General features: G+C 42.2%; 1 protein-coding gene across 4 annotated transcripts in view; it reads right to left on the reverse strand.

The window, feature by feature from the left end:
• Positions 1-14,050, reverse strand: part of WLS (Wnt ligand secretion mediator) — a 96,921-nt gene that overhangs the window by 13,863 nt on the left and 69,008 nt on the right. For all 4 annotated transcript variants that reach the window (XM_057500313.1, XM_036910795.2, XM_057500312.1 and 1 more), the window contains 6 exons: positions 12,242-12,410; positions 10,839-10,936; positions 10,414-10,477; positions 8,332-8,475; positions 6,889-6,972; positions 190-343 (listed from right to left, as the gene is read on the reverse strand). In XM_057500313.1, coding sequence (XP_057356296.1) covers positions 190-343; positions 6,889-6,972; positions 8,332-8,475; positions 10,414-10,477; positions 10,839-10,936; positions 12,242-12,410 — 713 coding nt within the window. The remainder of the gene's footprint in view (positions 1-189; positions 344-6,888; positions 6,973-8,331; positions 8,476-10,413; positions 10,478-10,838; positions 10,937-12,241; positions 12,411-14,050) is intronic.

Here is a 14,050-nt window from a genome sequence, read left to right on the forward strand (position 1 = left end):
AAAATGAGGACTCAAAGAGATATATGCTTGTGCCGGCTTTTTGTCTTAGGGCTCCAGGGTCCCTAGGGGAGCTGACTGACACGTGGAGGGAAGGTCTGACTGGGAGAGCCACTGCCTCTGCTACTTACGTCTTGTAAAGACAGAAGCCCAATTATCCTGAATAAAGCTGCACTGGAGACTGGAACTCACCATTGGACTGGTCGTCCCCATAGTTCTTATGGGATGGTGCATACAAGAACATCAAGGCAAAGACGTACAGGTTCCACATCCCATAGATGCCGGTGAAAAAGGCGCTGTTCACTTGGACTGTGACACCACCCCACTTCCAATGGCCTTCAGTCACCTACGGAAAAAGGACAGTGATGTTCAATTGTTACCAAGATGAAACCTAACACCAACCCAGGAAACTAACCAACACAAAAACCAAGTCTCTTCTACATATGGGAAAAGTAAACAGCCATGAAAGTCTCCATGCTCTAACCTGAATCATACTAGTATGAACTAAGGTTTACTGAGGGCTTCTATACTTTAAGCACAAAGTCAAGTGATTTTCACTTTACTTGCACATCAGAATTACCTGGGGAGTGTTTCTTCTAAAACAGTAGTGCATGGTTTTCCCTAATTTCAAGAAATTGTATTTGAGTCTAACACTTATACACAATTATAATTCCTCCTCTGCTATCAGTCTTCCTGGCTAGATGTAAAGTCCCTGCAGGCAGGGACCTGTTCTGGTTTGTTTACTGCCATATACTGCCATATCTTCAGTGCCTGATTCACCACAGGGGTGCAATGAAGAAAGGATTTAATAAACAAATGAATCCTTAGAGGGAGCAGTTTTCCTTAGCAGGCAGCATGGGGAAGCAGAAAGAGAGGGCTGAAGTCAGAGACCCAGATTCAAATCCAGACTCCATTGTTCTGCTTAGTCTAAGAGAAATAAGATTAAGACTCTGAACTTCAGTTTCTTTAAGTGCAAAACAAAACCTTGTAAGGTTACTGAGGAGAATTAGTAAATGTATTTCTAGAAATTTCCTTTCCTGGCACCCAGTAAATACTCAATAAATCTCATTTATATAATGTCACACTCTATGTAAGTCACTTCTGAAGGAATTATGCAGCTTTCCTATGCTTTACAATTCAGCAAGCATGTTCTGAGGCTGCTTTTGTCTGCGTTGATGATTTGGTAATTGTTTTAAGGGCTATCTGATGACATGTGGCTATGCTAAGAACTATTAACAGATACTTTGTGCTAACATAATACTTTGTGCTAGCTCTGAGATCAATGAAAGGATTTTGACCACTTCTGCTTGCAACAGGAAATCTTAAATGGGAGTAAAACAAAGTATTGGACAGCTGTTCCTGTGATCACCTAATGAAGCTGTGCTATAGAAGCCATCTCTAGAAGGCCCTTCTTCGAGGAGCTGCAATGTGAAATGGCAAACGACAGCTCAATGTTATGACTTTAACAAGCAGGTTGATTTCACCTCCTGTTTATGAGGTAGTGCATCTATATTAATTTGGTGCTCTCGTTATAATCCATCACTCACTGGGGCCCCAAGCACAATACAGCTTGAAGTCTAGGAATTTCCTTTCGGAAGATCCAGACTATCAGTTAACCAGGTTAGATGGTTATAGACGCATCAGTTTTAGTTGACCCTTGATGATACACAAATTTTCATTTTTGTGATTCATAAACAAACCAATATCATCATCTCTTATTTAAAATGATATACTTTATGCGACATGCTCAGGAATGTTTTTTGCAAAAAAGGATTCCATAAGCATCACTGATTTTAGAACAATGTACCAGCACTGAAGCTACTTAGGTGTTATTTCTTAGAAGTGAATCACTCTTTTTAAGTACAGAACATCTGAACTTCATAAAAATTACAGTATTTAGAGCATATGTAAGATGACTTTTAATGCACACAATGCAAGGGGAGAGGAAGCCTTAAGATAGTTCCTGGAAATATATGTACCTGCTGTCATAACAAAGGGGGCTCTTTTGTATACAATTAAGGAAGGGAGGCTAGGTCGGGTGAACTATAGGTAAGATGAGGAAGGCAATTCTTATTTTCTTCTGTTCTGTTAAGGCAGTGGGCTCCCCAGCTATAGGAAGGGCCTGTAAGAGACCCTACTTCCTGTTACATAAGCTGGGAATACTCAGTATTGCCAGTTTTGCTGAAATTGATCCTTGCTGGGATGGGCAAGACTGATCTAAGGAACACCCACCTGCAGCCTGGTACACAATGGTATTCAGCAGACAGATGTTTGTTGAATGAATATGGGCAAAAAGTACAGGGACATGTAGGAATGCCAGTGCAAAAATACATGGACAGAAACAGTTAATTGTACAAATATCTGATTGAAAAGTAAAGAGAAAATACTGAGGTCCTTAGTAAATCATAACAATGACACTTACAGGGAAAAGGTCAGTGGGTAGTATTATTTCATTTACAATCACTCCCAACTGTATTTCTTTATTATCACTTAAAGCCAATAATTAACATGGACATTAACAAAGCTAAGACTTTTTGAAATAATAACAAGGATATGATAGTTAACACTTACTCAATGCTAATGATGTATCAGGCACCATACTAAGAATTTTACATGGAAGATATTATTTAGTTTTAATAACAACTCTATGAGGTAAGTAGGTAGGCAAAACTTATACCCAACAAATGGGTGAACTCTGATGCAGGAAGGTACATTATCTTGCCAAGATTGCTCAGCCAGAAAGCCATGGCTCTGGTTCCAAGAGGCATTCTTAAGCATTTATTCAAGAATAGGAATATTATCATAAATATGATAATTCTTGCAAAAGGAAATCTTAAATGGGAGTAAAACAAAGTATTGGACAGATGTTTAAATGGGAGTAAAACAAAGTATTGGACAGGGTGAGTCTCTTAAATTAGCATATGAGGCAACTATTGTATAAGGTCAAATTTCCTTTGAAAATTTGCTTAACTGACCTAATGCATTACATATATGTAATATGTAATATGTAAAGCATGTAATATATATATATATATATATATATATATAGAACATTATGATCTATTATGTGAACTATGGACAGCGTACACACACAGGCTTGTATATTCAAATCCATATAGTAATATATGTGCGCTATGTATCTAGATACAGTGATGTATGATACACCATAAACTGGATATATGCAAAATGCAATTTTACAGTAGAACCATACAATGGGGGCCACATAGGCACTGAGACTGGCTGAAGAAACAGCAGGTTCATGCCCCCATTTCATGTCTGCTTTGAAACATATACACGTTGTTTAAAATCGTGTTGCAGAATTACCCATACTGATTAATTTGTAATCTCTAAATGTATTATTTCCTGCTAAGGGCAAAGAATTGAATTTGCATAAATGAACTGTACACATAGTATCACTGTACTGTGGGGAGACTCTTGTTTTCCCCTCTCGTCTCTCAGTTATTCATGCCTAAGACATCCCGAAGTGAGCATAATCCCACCAGTACGTACCACAATAAGCCACCTTGACACAGCAGGCCTTGTAAATCCAAAATCTTATTAATGCCAAGGCAGAGAGGTGACAGGCACCCCCATTTAGCTTTCAGAGAGAAAAATCAGGTAGCCCCAAACCCCAAACAAAAAGAAAAAAAAAAGAAAATCATCTCCTCCCTTCTGTGTAAGTCTTATTTCTGAAAGTCCCTGTTTTTCCTGATCTAACATTTGAACAATTTACTTTTGTGTGAAACCACCCAATTATACCCCTGGAGCCAAGTGAAGGTCAAATCCTTTACACCCAGTAGTCTTGACAACCAACATTCCACTTAACAACAAGATTTCCAAATCCTGGACACCAGCTCTCTTACCGGAAACATTTCCTCTGTAAGTAACAGAATGAAGTGGTCACACACATACAAAAGAGCTGGGGACAGGCTCTCTGGGAGTTTGCTGCATGTGGGCTTGACCTGGATGTCAGGCACCTGGGGGTCTCCTTAGTGGAAGTTGGTGACCTTCTCCCCTGCATTGCACTTCTGTTCCCTACTGCCTGCCACCTCTAAATGGAACGCCTTTTTCTTTTCTGGAGAGAAGAGACTAAAATACCAGGCTATGATGTACCATCTCTTCGTTGCTATGACTGAGGCCATTAAAATGGCAGGCATTAAAAGACTGCACCTCAGGACCCAGCTACAAAGCCTCAAGGTCACTGCATTCCACAGCTTCCCGTCGGCCTTTCATTCCTGGCCTCAGAGTTTCAATATCCTGGCGAGATCCCCTCGCATTATATTTCATGGGGCTTAAATGCAAGCTCTCCCAGCAAGCTGGAGAGTATAATGGGAGTTTTAATACATTCCTTTTACCTGAGGCTGGGATCTATTTCAAAAAGTTACCTAATAGGTTTTCTTTCAGGTGAGCTCATTGCTGAGACATTCCAAAATGACATTATAAAATAAATCCTCTGATGACTATATTAATACAGTACCTGGGACTCTGAGAGTTATGCCTGAAAATGTCTCAGATATCTATAAATAAACCTTAAAAAAAAATAACCCAGCAGGAGGAATGTGAGGAGCTAATGGAATCCAAAAGACCTCATTGCTACCCCCTTAGAGCTGAAATCTACTCCAGGCTGACTGTGGCAGCAGATATAAAAAGCCAGCCACAAGCTGAAGCATGTTAGAAAATACTGGGGCAATGGAATCATCTTTTTCTTCAGAGAAAAGCCACAAAGTCTGCTCCTTGGAAGACTGGCATCCTTTGCTTTAAAAAGGTGCACTAATTACACAAGAACAAGGTTAAATTCAGGCAACCTGAAGCTGCCTTAAATATCAGCCTCTTGACTTCACAGTGTCACTTCCTGATGTCGGGTGAAAGGGCCTCTGCAGAGAAGAGGTCGGCGGGACGAGGTGTAGGAGAACGACCACCACTTCCTAAAGGGCAGAAGTGTGTCAGGACCAGAAGTGCCCTTTCTGTCTGGCTTGTTGAAAACACATTTTGGGAGTCCCTGGAATGCCCCAGCCTGCGCTCGTTGGGGTTCCGCTTGCCCAAGCAGTGTGCCCTGCTTTACTATAGGCCTCAGCACAGAACCGGCTGGATTAAGTGTCCCAGGGCATTACCACAGGACGCCTGGAAAGCACTTTGGTCACACGAGGGAATCAGCCAGGGATAAGTCAAGCCTCAGACATCCTTGTTTGAGCCTCAGCTGGTTGAATAAAAAACTCATTCAGAATGCGAAATATTTTTACTGCACTTGGGGTGGAGAGTGAAGTTTCCAAGGTTTTATAAACAAACAGTCTGATACAAACACAGCACTCTTGTAGGTCAAAGCAGATGTAATGCACAGACCTTAGGAAGATGTGTATTTTTTTACTTTTTCCCACATTCACATCAGCCTTGGGCAGCAACACTAACGCTGCCCAGTGGGCATAGCCCACACGGCCCTGGGGCCCCTAACCTGGGTCACAGACACTCTTGGATGTCCTGGATAGAATTCAAGGGGTCCATGAGCTGGGATGGGAAAAATATCACATCTTTATTTTCAGTCTCTAACTTAAAGTTGCCATTTCTTTTAAATATGAATGTAGAAAACAAATCCCCATAATGTTAGCACTACCTGTAATCATGTCACCAACAGAAACTGTGATATTTTCATATCAATTAGTTACAGATATGTATCTGTAATATCTGTAATGTGTATAATTGCAAATATCTACCTACCTATAAGATTCCCTTTGAAATTCATAGTGTTTTATTTTACTCACTTAAAAACATCCGAAGAAGAGGCCCATAGCCTTCACCAAGTTGTCCAAGGGGTCCATGACACAAAAAGGATGCCCTCTGCGAGAAGGCAACCTGCCGGTAGAATGGAGCAAGACTTGTCCCTAGGCTCTATCTGCACTACTAACACTTTCAATTTTGGCCAAACACAGGAATGACAGAGCAGTTGGCAAAAAAAGTCAAAAGGACCAGGTTTGGTTCCTAACGGTTTATGTCCTTTGGCACAGCATGCACCGTCCCTGCCGTTCATGCTCACAGTGTGCCTGGCACCCTGCGAATCCATTTCTGGGCATTACTTCGTGTGACCCTTACAGCCACCTTCCATGGGTGGCAGTAGGAGTATAGCCACCTTACAGATAAAATAATTAAACCTTTGAGCTGTTATGTAATCCATCCACAGTCCCACCCAGCTAGAAAGCAGCATAAATAGGAAATGTCTGTAAGGCCATGTGACTTCATATTCCAGCAAACTGGGGTAACAAGTGCTGCCCTACTCCCACACAGGACTTTTGGGTGAAGCCCAAAAGAATAACAGATACATAATATGTCACATATAAACAGCACCGTTCATTTCCAAAACAAGTTACCAGTATTTTAAAATTATTATCACTACCATTATTGACATTCTCAAGTATATCAAAATTTTGAGTTTTGGAAATACCCAGCAGAAAGATACAGTTCTATCAAGGGGACTTCTAGATTATATCTCATGTTGAAGTGGCAATATAATGATTACAAAGAATGGCTGAAGGGCTGTAAAAGGATCTAGGTTAATGCTAGATAAGGATCGAATCAAATCAATACTTGATTGTTGGTATCTGCTACAGAGCTTGAAAAGAATTCTCTTACGTAAATAAAACAAGTACCCTTCAATCTGGCTACAGGCTTTTAACTTACTCCGCAAGTTTTTCCTCCTATGAGGCTGTACTGAAAGGGGAAATTCAGTCCATTTCTGGCCAGGTGGTAACAAGCCCCAGAGTGGAGAAGCCTAAGAAAACATGGCTTTGTCCAGCACTATAGCTGCTTGTCTCCTTTCTCAGTAGCTCCACAGAATTCTCCATGCAGAGTAAAGGTACCTTTCCAGGGACATTCTCACCTTGACCTCCCAGGTCCACTTACCTGACTAACAATGAAGAAAATGACAGTCATGGCAGCACAGGCCAGGGTGATGAGCATGAGGAACTTGAACCTGAAAATTAGCCCCTATGAGGAAAGAAAGAGTAGTTGTTAACATTCCATTGCCTACCACCAGTCCTTTCTTAATATATAACTCTATACAAAGCTTATTTTATTTTATTTCTTTAAATCAAGTGTTTTCCATTAGATTATAGCTGATATGCAATATTTCATTGGTTTCAGATGTACAACATAATGGCTCGATAATTATATACATTACTAAATGCTCACCATGGTGAAAGAGGTGAATTTTAAATACATCTATAAAAACCAAATCCCTAAGAGTGACTGTAGAATGATTGCATGTAGGAACTTTCCTCCTGCCGAGGTGAATGTGGCTGAAAAATTTATCAAGCTGAGTATTTCCTATGTGTTTATCTGTCATGAAACAGTGATACTGGAGCCTGGGAAATTATATTCATGGCACATCATGAGGCTGCTAATTTTCCTGCTAAGCTGGTTATGCTTCTCTGCAAGGGTTCAAAGTTACCAAATCCAAGTTTTCTGTGGTTGTAATGAAATTCTGCTCCAGTGAACAAAATGAAATGTGCATATTAATTGACATGAAGTGGATCTGGTTGAATTTTTTCATGTGTCACTCCAGCTCTAGCAACAGGCAAAGCTTCAGAACCTGCCCAGAGCTTCCTGAGAGAAGGATTTAAGAAGGCAACTTGTGTTTCAGGGAAGAACACCTCTTATTCAGGGACTCTTATTTGCAGGTCGATTCATATAAAAACTCTATGATCCTGCAGTTTGTTTCTCTTGCCACAGAGGAATTAGGCCCGTGTTTCCCAGGACAGCCACTTAGGCATGAACCCAAGGGTTTTGAAAATACAAGAATGTGTTGCCTGCATTAGAGATCTGAGGATGTTGAATTTCTCTTCAATGAGGCATGTACTCTGTAAACATTACTGAACTCTATCTGAGCACCTGCTTGATATTTTAGAAAAATGTGGCCTAATATAGTCTGGAAATCAGATCACCTGGGCTGAACCCCAGTCTTAAGGCTGACTCTCAGCAAGGAAACCTTACCTAAAGCCTCACCCAAGCCAAATCCCAAATCTACCAGAGTCAAATCTCCCACTGAGTATGCACCTACATTCCATCCCAAAGCTGAAGAACCTGCTCAACAAGTTCAGTTCTTACAGAGGCTAGAAAGACATTTACACCACAAAAACTTCAAGATTTAGTGGGCCAGCTAGATGCTTGTCAGAGTAGGAGTTAGCCTCTTGTTTTGCCCAGAGATCCCATCTGACATGAGGGTCTCTTAATGTGCATTTGAAATAAAGGCTTCCCGTCTCCAGGTGCACGTGTGGGTGTGTGTGTAACAGATGGATCAGGCGATACTGGGCACCAGTTCCTGAATAAGCTGAGACATTTGCTCACCTCATAGTGCATCCGCCGGACTTTGCTCATGGCTGGCAAGCTGGACTGCTTCCCACTGATGTTTCGGAACACCTGAAACACCATGAAGCACAGAAACAGGAAGTAGAGGCAGAGACAGATCCCAGCCACAATGATGAAGGCCATCTGATGGCGGGCTGTAAAGGAAACGTCAGGCTAGCCAAGGACACAGGCACTTCTCCCCGAGCTCTGCTGGCAATACGCTCCCAATATTTAGGCAATTTTCAGGGGGATGAAATATTAAAACCTAGCACTCTAATGCCAGTGATAGAGGTTTTCTGTCACAAAAGGACCACAGAGAGGAATGTTTCAAACTGCTTTTTAAGACAAGTAATAGGAGGACTAGAGTCTTGCTTATTACAAGTGCAGACCTTAGGGCCCACTCAAGACTTACTGAATCAGAATCTGCCTTTTACAAGGTCTCCAGGAGATGCACAGTAAATTTGAAAAGCACTAACATACTGGATATTGGTTACAAAATATTGATCAGGGGGAAAGCTACATTAAAATCACTGGAAGAGTTAAAATGCAGGTACCCACATCCCACTGCAGATACATGGAATCAGATCTTCCAAGGGTTAGGAAACCAAGTATAACAGGGAACCACTGGGCTAATCCCTGGATTTCCTAAGGAGACTGAGATACCCTGGAACTGGGAGGAGATGGAGCAGGGGCTGAGTGCCACAGCAGTTGTAAGAGCCACTGGGCATGGCCCTGAGGTTCTTAAAGAAAAAGCGCAGACCTTAGGCCTATTTGCAGTGTTCTGTCTCCACAAGAAAAATCTTGTCAAATGGAACAGGGAGCAGAAGGACAGAGGGCCACGGTGAGAGCTGAGGGTGGGGACAGCATAAACTCTGAGACCCACCAGGGCAACTCTGAAACCTATCTTTAAAACTCAATCTGAGAACAATCAAGGCTTGGGGTAGAGTGAGCTGGCTGGGGAGGCAGCTGACCCAAATCCAGCTCCTTTCTGCTACAACTCTACCCAAGCTGCATTATTTTCAAGTATTTTAACAAGTGTGAACTCAGCGTGTATATTTAATTAAACAGTACATTTAATGCAGTTTCTCCTCCTTGCCTAAAATCAACAGTACCCTGGAATGAAGGGAATATAGTTATTTGATGCAGGACTTGAAATGTTATTTGCCACCCTGGACCTCCACCGTTTCTGTAGAATCAAAGCGTTGAAATAGATTTAACATTATAAATAGTCCCTGCGTCAGACAGCTGACAGTTTTTAGGTGGGGCATGGGGGAAAGAAAGAGCTCAAATTCTCTAATCTTTAAGGTAATGACACTACTGGTTTAGCTTGCACACAAAGTTCTTGTGATACTAAGAAGTCCACAGAAACATTGTGGCCTGACAAAAGTACATTTACTGGCACATGACAAATTATTACCTATTAAGAAAGAATATAACTCAAGCCTTTCTCCCTTCTCCAGAGGAGCATCTTTTTCTCCCGAAGCACTTAACATATTATTCAGGAAGATAAAATATTTAAATCCGGCGTCCTAAAAGGGATAAGCTAAGACTGTCACTTCTGTTTCATGAAGATGACACAGATGGACTTTATGCCAACCAACCAGAAGCCTTCATGGCTCCTCTGGAACTAATCCCCTTAGCCTTATCTCCACCTGGTCTCAGGAATGAACAGCGGCGGCATGGTGTGCCAGTGCACCAGGGTCATGGCAAGAAGTCTTGCACACAGTCAACTTCAGAAACAGGCTCCCCCGTGGAATCCCTAGGAAAAGCTATTCATGCTTCAGACTGCAGTAAACAAGTGTATCACAGATAATTTAGACAGGCTGCGGTAAGACCAGCGACTTCAATCCCTCTGCTGTGCGGATATGAAGAAACTTCCTTGTTTCGCCTGCTCTCACCCAGGCTTAAAAGCAAGCACTAATTCTTCTCATTATTTGCCTGAATTGTGTCATTATCATTGGTCTGGGGATCAAGGATCTGGCTGAGCACATATGGAGAACATGAGTGAGACTTAGAAAAAGATTCTGGGGATTGGGTGGCTAGAGGAAGAAATAAAATCCCGAGCCCGTCAAGGAAGGATACAGCCAGCTCTGTCCCCACATCTGTAGTCCAGATACTGTAGAAAGGATTCGTGAGTTGTACCCCTCTGCAAGAGAACAAACACGAAAGGCAAAACATCATTGACACAGAGGCAAAGGGAAACTTTCCTTTTTACATATTCTTAGCTTTTCAGCCAGAGGGGTGGGGGCTGTTATTGAGATCAAAAAAATCACAGAAGACTTAAAGACAAATGTAGTTGGAAGGACACAATTAGCCCAAATGTTTTGTATCTATAATGACCTTTTCCTTTGATTTAATCCCAGTCCTATCTGATGACGTGACCGTGTCCAATGCTTCCGTCCCACTGGCTCCCAACCATCCTTCTCCTTTCCAAACACTCCTCCTACAGAGCAAGGGTGGACACTGTGATGCACATTTCAGCCCGGAGTCCCAAGGGGCCTGCTCACCTCTCACACATGTCGAATATGAAGAGGCAGAAAGAGCCGATAGCAATTGGTCCGACTTGCTTCCAATACCCTGCTATGTGATTCCGCTCATGTTGATCCTGGGAAAATCAGTCAAGAAATGAGACAAAGATGGGGGAGAGCGAATCAATTCTAAAGGCGACTCAGGCATTCAAACAATCCTTGCAGACCACCTCTCGTGTATCAAGCACCATGCTAGACTCCAGGCGTACATTAATGAGTAAGATCAAAATCTCTGTCCTAAGGAGATCACATAAGGGCTGTCATAGTCATAAGAACAGGCAAAGAAAGGACTTGGGCCCTAGGGGCACAGATTTTGTTGTCCACAAAAGAACTCATGCAGAATTAAATTCCCATGTGACTTATCCCTTGTGTTTATTAAGGTGGGGTGGTCCCCAAAGGACAAAATAAGGACTCTAAGACATTAAAATACATCAAGTCTAAGAGGTTCCTTATGGTTAGGAAAACAGATATATGTTCTCCCTTATCTTCCTTAAAAAACAAGGGCGGTCCCTCTTGATAGATATACAAAGACGTTAAGAGAAAATGAAGGAATGTAAAATGAGAAACTAGAGAGGGGCAAAAAATGTGTCTTAGCATCCAGGCTGGAGCCCAGATAAGAGTCCACACTAGCACCCACTAGTCCCTGAGCAGTCCACCCGGCTGCTGTCCGGCTGGAGTCCTGGGGTCCTCTCCACTTCCAGTCCTTGCTGCCGAGGGCTCATTCTCAAGGAGTCACTGCTCTCCCGGAAGAGCTGCAAGGCTTCAGGAGCAATGATCAAACCATAATGGAATTTAAAAACAGTCTGCTCTACTATTTTCTACAATGAAGCCCAAGAGCCTGACGTGAGGACCACACTCCAGTTGGCATATCATCTTAGCCACAGCGTGATGATTGCACCATTCTTATTTTTATCCATGATACCTTTAATCCCTTCTGAAACATGATTTGGTGTCTGTGCTGAGACCAGGGAGGTCAGTATTTCAGGGTCATAGAGGTTACTAGGCCGCCTGGTCAAACTGCCAGCTGGAAAGCACCAGGCCCACATTCCCTGGTGATTACTTTGGTTCTGGGGACAAAGAGAGCTGAAGCCAAAGGACAGGAAATAATGATGATCATTAACATTTGTCTGTTTGCTTTCTGCTAAATACTTCCTCATATCATGTCACTTAAATCTCACAAAAAGTCTATCCGTGAGGCCTTTAAAACCCATTATATAGATGAGGAAGCTGAGATTCAGAGTGAAGACACTTGCCTAAGGCCACTCAGTGAGTTAGTAAGCGGGGAAGCAGGCATTTGAACCACGGGTCTAACTCCAGAACTCACTCCTGTAACTACCGGTTTATTCTGCCCCAGCCACTGCCCCTTCCCCAGGGGCTCTCACCATCATGTGCTCGCCACAGAAGATGATCCAGAAGGAGAGAAGCATTGCATAGAAGATGCCCTGTCGGATGTCACCAAACAGCAGCATCCAGGTCCAGTCAAACCCAATGGAAAACCATTCCACTGGGATATTAATAAAAGTCATGGAAATCCCAAGGGCAAAGATGACTCTGATGGTGAGAAAGCATCAGGAAAATCATTTTATTCATCTAGGAGACAGATTTTCAAAAACCAGAACCCAGTTTTGGGCACTGAGATGTCATACACAGGGATGGAAGCCATGAGAGCGGTTTCTTAGCTCTCAGTTTCTACACAGAGATGCAGAATGAAGGAGTGTTACATTAACCTGTCTGTACCACCGAACCTCACCCCCTTAATGCCTTGGCCTTTATTTTGGTGCCACCTCAGATTAAAGGCTTCCTACAACATTTTTACCCTCCCTTGCCTTCTTAATAAGATAATTGAATAGAATTATCCTCTCTTACCTACTCTAGTTATCATTAACCTAATCAGTCAGAACACTATTATTGTCATGGTATCCTCAGCAACTGTGGATTACCTAGGCATATTTCTTTCACTAATAAATGACTCCAGGCAATATGAAATACAATTCTTTCAGATGCTTGTTTGGATTTTACTTTGCTTTTCCCTGTCACACTATTAATTGCTACTTCTCTATCAAAGTATCATTCACTTTGTCAATGAATATTTCTATTTTCATTCATACCTGTGAAATACACGTTTATTAAGCATGATCATGTACTGGGCATTTTTTTAAGGGCTACAGATACCTACATGAATAGGACCAGTTCCTTCACTCATGGAGATACACACTCAGTGACGTACCAGATATAAGTGTGGGAAGTGACACAACAGAAATGTGCACAGATTGCTACTGGAACTTCTAACTTTGACAGAGACAGAAATTGTGAGCTGTGAGTCAAAGTTAGGGAGGTGGAAGGGTGTTCCAAGCAGAGGGAGGAGCCAGGGTGGAAGCACAGAAACCTGGAACAGCCTTAAGCATTTGGGGACCTGCAGGTAGCACATACCAGGAAATGTCAGAACTTGTCAGAGATGGAAAAAAGGCTGAGCTCATGAAAAAACTTGCATAGTTCATTAGGGAATTTGAAATTTATCTTGAAAGGATGGAGGATCCAATAAGAAGGTTAAAAAATGGACTCAGCATTGAAAAACTCATATTTATTCAATATGAATAAATAGCTCCTACTATGTGCCAGTCACTTTTCTGGGTGTGAGGATACAGTAGTAACCAAAGCAGGCAAGAAGCCTGCTCTGTAGATGCTTGTATTTGGATGGGGTGAGAAGTGATTTTTAGGGGAAAAGATAACAGATAAAGAGAGAATGAGTATTATGAAGAAAAGTAAAGCAAGGTAAGAGAATGAAGAGTGATAGGGGGCTATTTCACATAAGGTGGACAGGAAAAAGCCTCTAAGGTAAGAGACATTACAACAGGGCCTGTTGGAAATGAGGAACTGAGCCACAGAGATATCTGGGGAGTAGCATTTCAGGGGACAAGAACCCAAGTGCAAAGGCCCTGAGGAGAGAGCACGCCAAGAATGTCCGGACACCAACAAGAGGGGATGGTGGGTAGCAGAGAGGATAGAAGATGAAATCAGGGGTGGCAAGGATCCAGATCACCAAAGGCTTTATAGGCCAGGGCAAAGGAAATGAAAGGCCAATAGGGAGCTTGGAGCAGAGGAACGACATGGTCTGATTTATACTTAAAGGGAACACTTGGCTGCTGTGTAGCAGATCATAGGGAGGAAAATAGTGGAAGCAATGAGAGCAG

This window comes from Manis pentadactyla, chromosome 4 (genome assembly GCF_030020395.1).
Source record: "Manis pentadactyla isolate mManPen7 chromosome 4, mManPen7.hap1, whole genome shotgun sequence".
Classification (NCBI taxonomy): domain Eukaryota; kingdom Metazoa; phylum Chordata; class Mammalia; order Pholidota; family Manidae; genus Manis; species Manis pentadactyla.